Raw genomic sequence first — 6,196 nt, 5'->3', positions numbered from 1 at the left:
AAGAAGTGAGAGGATAGTTTTTAAAAGCAATCTCAATGTAAAAAGAGATTATCTCGAATACCAAACCAACAACTCACTTGGACAACAAAACCCCTTTGAGAGAGAATGCATGGATTTACTCGAGCGGAAATAGATAGAAAAATTAGTGGTTCACGGAATGGCAAAAGAAGGTCCAAGAATGAGGACAGTGCCCGAAACCTGCATAGAACATGAGCTACGCCGATAGCTTTGCCTCCACCAACTTCATGCAAGCGTATCCACTCTCAAGCCATGATCTGTCGAAAGCTTGCGGTATGTAATCCTCCGTGAAGATGCCAAGGACACGTTCTCTAGCCTTCTCGTCGGGTATCTTGATGTGGAAATGGAACTCTTCTCTTTCGTCTTGCTCAGTAGTGCGATACCCGTGAAAATCTAGGGTCTCCAACCTTGTGCAGTGCCAGAGTATGTTTAGCATGCTTCTCTCCAAGAACACTCCCACCGGCTCGACGATCTCAAGATGCTTCAACGTCTGTGCCATGTGCACGGCGATCATTTGGCATTCGTAGTCATAGTTGGGAGTTACACAAAGACTAGTAAGGGCTTTACAGTGTTGTGCGAATGCCTCGATGCCTTTATCTGTGAGGCCATCACAGTGGGATATGTCCAGGCTTTTCAGGGCGGGTAGCATGGGAGCAACTTGCCGAGCACAGTGGTCTGAAATTTTAGTGTTCCCCGCAATGCAAAGGCGCTCAAGCGACCGCCCTCCTCTGCCAAGATGATGCCACACGCACGCACACACACACACAATTAAAAGGAAAACGCAATTATACGACAGCCTGCATTGCAATGACGCTTTTGACAAATCAAAACCTAAGCTTCTGATTTTCATCAACTACGAATGTGAATGAGAACATGACCGACCAACCTCTTGGCCACCATTCGGAGGCTTGCGCAGCCGACCTTATCCGCCTTAATCTCGCGGAGAAATTCGCCGCTTCTGCGAGCCAAAACGTTCAGCAGTCGGCCTTGGACTTGCTCATCATAGTATGAGTCCCATCCACATAGGTCGATTGTCTGCCAGTACAGAGGCTCCTTGGAGAGCTTGTACCATCGCTTACATACCAACGGCCCCGTGAGTAGCTTTTCCTCAAGATCCAACTTATTGAGAATGATGGCAACTACCTCGTCAGGGAGAAAGCCGAATGGGGATGCCGATTCTCCTTTTCCTGCTCCCCCTCCTCCCCTTTTCCTCTTCTTAGCTCCAACTACTAGGTCAGGACTGCAGTCATTAAACGGGAATCCCCTTTCTTCTCTTCTGTGTCTTGCAGCTCTTTTCTTCTGGCCCGCCATGACTAAGAAATGTTTTTTTTTCCGCAGAGGAAAGAAACGCACCGCACTGTAGGTTCACCTCACCTCCCTTGTATATATGGCTTAGCAGCTAGCCGATAATTCCATTAGGTCAAAAGGACTAGAGCCGACAACCTTTACCCACACTATTTACTAGTGTTTAGTGGATGACTTTTTTCCCTTCATAGTCATGGAATACACCCATTTCTAAGAAATTAGAAATATTGAAACTCCCTTTTCCCCTTCTTTGCTCCCATGACCGACTGCAATGCCAACAACTATGTGCACAAGTGTGTATGCATGTCGTAAAACACATGGGATTCGAAGTTGCAGAACCTAACGCTTATGCTAGCTACAAGGCATACACATATTCATTGCCAGAGTCTACAACAATAATATTACTTTGCTTTTATTTTTTTGTTGGCCATTTAGATCTCAAATGCCATCCATGGAGAGAAAGAAAGATAGAGAAAGTGGTATGTTAGATGGTGCTTGGGTAGGACCACAAATCTAATGAATGTGAGTACAAATGAACATAGTCATGTTCAAAGCATGCCTTAGTTAGCATGGAAACACTACTTCATCCCATGCTTCATGTTAACCTCTTTCCGTACACCATAGACATTTTACCCCTCACTACAAGCGCCCACCCATTGCCAGTTTTGAGGGGACACCATGCTCATAGTCATCTCGCCGTTGTTGGCAATGTGATGAAGAATCGAATCCGTCAGTTATGCCATATAGTCTTTTCCCGTGACTTTATGACTACATGGCATAAACTTGATAAAGGAAAGAAAGACTGAGTCGTCAATTAAATCAGGAGTGAGTTTAGCAGGCAGCGAAGAGGTCCATCCTAGATGGATTAAAGATCACATGGTGAATATAATGAAGCATTGGTGCAGTGAAGTTACACATAGGGTAAAGATTGTTGAGAGATGTAATCTTCGGTGTTTGAGTGTGTGGAAAAGCAACCTAGAGGTATGGTGTGTGATTATTGACCAAAAGATTGGAAAAGAGAGAGCCACATGGATGATGATGTGTAGAGTGGGATAAGACTAGAAGGCCTATATCATTGTATGGTTCATTGTGAGTGCAATAGAGATCTTGTGTTGAGTGTGCTACTCTCTCTCTTCCTCTCTCTCATGGAGTTTTTAGTGTGGTATAATCCACCTTAATCTTATGCTTAATCTTGTGTCTATCACCATGATCAATCCTGTATTAGGATTATTAAAATGGTATCAGATCTAGGTAGGCTCTTGATCATGGTGAATATTTATGTATAGTTTTCTTGGTTATGTGTTCATTTAATTAAGCATTATTTTCATTTTATTATAAAAAAAGTTAGCACACTCATTGTCATTAGTATTGCATTTGTAGAGAGATTATGCTCATGGAGATTTGGAGATTATGATGCTGCCCATGGAAGCTGAAAATGGAGATTTCAGCAAAGATGAAGTCTTGGAAGCTGTCTCATCATCAAGGAAGGTACAAATTATAGTTTTCTGCAACATTAAAGGTTGGTTTATTGTGGATTTTACATCATTATTGGTGTTGAGCATGGAAAAAATGCTCAAATAGTGAAGGGTTGCTATGGTGGGATTTGTGAATCCTACGGTCCTTGCAATATAGTGAAAGATGTGAAGTTCTTGCTTGGTTGCGCCAAAAACAAGTAATGGGCTACTGCAGTAGTCCTTGTTGAGCATATTTGAAGGGGTATGGCTATTTGGTTTGCTCATGGAATGTGGGAAATGTTGGTGAAGTCCTAGTGGATCTTCACAAGGTTTTCACCTTAGGTATCTTGTGAGAAATCCAGCTTTCGGAGAGCACCCTTGGAGCAGTTTGCTTAAGAGAGAAGTTGCCTTGAAGGATTCCTTGTCAAGTAAAGATGAGCTCATTTGGGAGCTTGTGAATGTTAAAATGCAAGCAAAGTGATGAGCTATGGTGGATCAAATACAAGAATCAACATCATTAGCAAAGTGATTAGATGATGATTAAGACAAGATTAGTGAGTAATTAACTGATAGCTTAATGTAGGCATGGATACTCAAAAACCAGCAAATACTCATTAGGCCAATGCCTCAATTCATAGAGTTTACATCCACAAGATGCCAAGCATCTAATCCCATTGATGTCTCCTTAATTCACTCCATCTCTTTTGCTTGATTCTCTCCACCTCTTCACTTTTCCTAGAATATCGCCACACATCCTAGAACTTCTCATTCTACCCTTTATTCTCTCCTAGTAGATACCTCTCACCTTTTGACTGCTTCTCACTCATTTACAGACTCTCTTTTATAGCCTCTTGCTAAGGTCTTATTCCCGCACACACCCATTCACTTGTATATTTCAACACCTCCCCTCAAGTGAATAATCCTAGCACACCTGGACCCTATACCAAGTTTCCCTCTTACTTGGTAGCCCGCGGCCAGTTCCTCAAGTTCCTAACTCATAGTCCTTGACACACTCTTTCTCTCTATGTGTCGAAGGCTACTACAAGTGCCCGTGACCTTGACAAAAGTGCTCACACATACATCTACCACATGGCCTACATCATCGGTGGCTCAGAGGTGGTTTTACTCTGTTGGGGTAGGTTACATTAGGTTGTGGGGTTTCTCTCTCAAAAAAGAATATCTGACTCCACTTCCTTAGGAGTCTCCCATGAAGTTTGTTGATGTCATTCCTTCTTCTCGGGTTTGCTGTAGTAGCAGTCTCTTACCACCATGTGTCCTAGCTTCCCATAGTTGTGGCAAGTGAAGGTCCTTCCTCCTCCCCTACCTCTTCCTCGTCCTCGTCCTCATGATAATCCTCCTCGACTGGTGAAGAATGCTTTTTCCTCTCCAGCTGTCAGGTCCACCCCTTTCTTCTCTTTGACCTTGGTCTCTTGCTCTAGTAGAGCTCCTTCTATCTCATGTACATTCTTTAAGGTTGCCACAATGTTTTCATATTCACCTTTGTCCACACTCTTCAGAAGCAATGCTAGTGCCTCATCATCCTCTACCTTCTTACCAATGGCTGCTCCCAGTTGTTGCTTAATGCTTTTGTATTTGTTCAAGTGTGTGATTAAAGGTTCACTTTCCTTCATATCAAGTTTGTAGAATTGCATTAGCAGATTTATCTTTGAATTTTTTGCTTGAGTGCCAAATAATTTATTCAGTTCATCCCATGCATCTTATGCCCATTGATATTCATGTGATGTGGTGAATGATTTCATCATTTAAACTGAGTGCAATGAGTCTTAATGCTTTCTCATTCCTACTCTTCCACTCATTTTTCCCAATCACCTCTGGGCATTCATCTCTTCCCTCAACTAGCCCCCATAGATTTTTCCTCATGGGCAAATACATGGTTTTTGTTTGCCATGTATAAAACTGCTCCCCATTAAATTTAGCTATTTCTTGTGCCGTGCTCATGTGATGATGTGAAGGGGGTCTTACCTCTTGATCCAATACAAGGTTTAAGGGTAGTGTCTACTCTTTTACAACTCAAATTTGGTGTTTAAGTGACGATTACAACACATTTATCAGCATAAATTCACCAAAAATTACATAAAGCCAAGGGTAACAAATCTGTGCTGAATGGTTGGAGTATCAAACCATTCCGAATTGCAATCTGAAGTGATAGGGATATGTATCAGATAACCAATGGTAAATTTGAACCCTCAATTGCACCAAAATGTGTATGGGATATGTATCAGATACCCAATGGTAAATTTGAATCCTCAATTGCTCTAAAATACAATGATTAGTGTTGATTAATCATTGATTAGCAAAATAATTCCCTGTTTTGTGTGCAAAAAATAGAGTGTGCGGTGTTAGATATCCGTAACGCCGCTACGGGCGTTACCACAGGAGGGGACGGCCTCTGGCTCACCACCCAGCCATAGAGGAAGAATGAGGATTGCCCCTCATCCCCCAGGCTATATAGTGTGTGGCCTGCCATCCACACTAGCCTGGCCGCCCATGACTCCGCATGGGCGTCCTCTCCCACTGAACCCCGGACATGGCCATCCGGTCTGCCGCCGTCGGTCAGGCGTTACAGCCTACGTGACATTACCCCCCTTAAGAAGAGTTTTCGTCCTCAAAAAAAACTGGGAAAACCTTTTGGAAATTGCACTACGGCGTTCCCAGGTAGCTACCTCCTCATCCCTATCTGTCCATTTAACAAGTACCTCCTGGTACACTTTATGTCGGGTTTGTCTGTCACGATACTGGAGAAACTGCGTTCTCTAACCCGTGAACTGATTTCTTCAGTTTACTGACATGGAAGACAGGATGGACTTGAGAACTCTCCGGTAACTCAAGTTTATATGCTACATCCCCAATCTTCTTAAGGATTTTAAAAAGACCACAATATCTCGGAGAAAGTTTATCACACTTTCCCGTTTTCATGGTTTCTGACTGCGCAGGAACCTTGAGGAATACAAAGTCACCTTCTGCAAAGGTCACCTTTCTACGTCCTTTATCCGCATAAGTTTTAGCGCGATCCTGAGCGCTACGAATGCTCTCACGTGCGGCTCTGAGCATATCATTCATATCTTCAAGGAAATCCTTGAGAGATTGAATCTTCTCCTTTTCTAGGCCTACAGCCATCGGAGATCTCAGCTGGAATCCATACATTAACATGAATGGTGTAAATCGCTGAGTGTTTGGAGCTGTTATAGACAAACTCCAATAAGGGCAAGTACTCTTCCCAATTAATTGCTTCTTACTAACATAAGAACGCAACATATCCTCTAGAATTTGGTTAACTCTTTCAGTTTGACCATCAGACTCCGGATGATCTGCTGTACTCATACTCAGAGTAGTATCCAACTTTTTGAAGACTTCCCTCCAAAAATGACTATTGAACTTTTCTATCTCTATCCGACACT

At 42.8% G+C, this 6,196-nt stretch overlaps 1 protein-coding gene across 1 annotated transcript; it reads right to left on the bottom strand.

The window, feature by feature from the left end:
* Positions 1-214: 214 nt before the first annotated feature.
* LOC147620762 (putative F-box/LRR-repeat protein 9) lies at positions 215-1,329 on the bottom strand. Its single transcript, XM_086825352.1, has 2 exons — positions 905-1,329; positions 215-746 (listed from the first exon to the last, which is right to left on the bottom strand). The coding sequence occupies exons 1-2, from the start codon at positions 1,327-1,329 to the stop codon at positions 215-217; spliced, it is 957 nt and encodes a 318-aa protein (XP_086681478.1).
* Positions 1,330-6,196: the final 4,867 nt, after the last annotated feature.

This window comes from Cibotium barometz, chromosome 31 (genome assembly GCF_041138505.1).
Source record: "Cibotium barometz isolate CiBa-2024 chromosome 31, ASM4113850v1, whole genome shotgun sequence".
Lineage (NCBI taxonomy): Eukaryota > Viridiplantae > Streptophyta > Polypodiopsida > Cyatheales > Cibotiaceae > Cibotium > Cibotium barometz.
The sequence above is the reverse complement of the archived record's forward strand: the minus strand, read 5'-3'. Positions and strand labels throughout refer to the sequence as shown.

What these genes read in the sequence shown, in the direction of transcription:
- LOC147620762 (XM_086825352.1), bottom strand. Translation starts at nt 1,329, where the DNA reads ATGGCGGGCCAGAAGAAAAGAGCTGCAAGACACAGAAGAGAAGAAAGG. An exon ending in CTCCGAATGGTGGCCAAGAG is followed by an intron (nt 747 to 904) that starts GTTGGTCGGTCA and finishes TCATCTTGGCAG; the next exon opens with AGGAGGGCGGTCGCTTGAGC.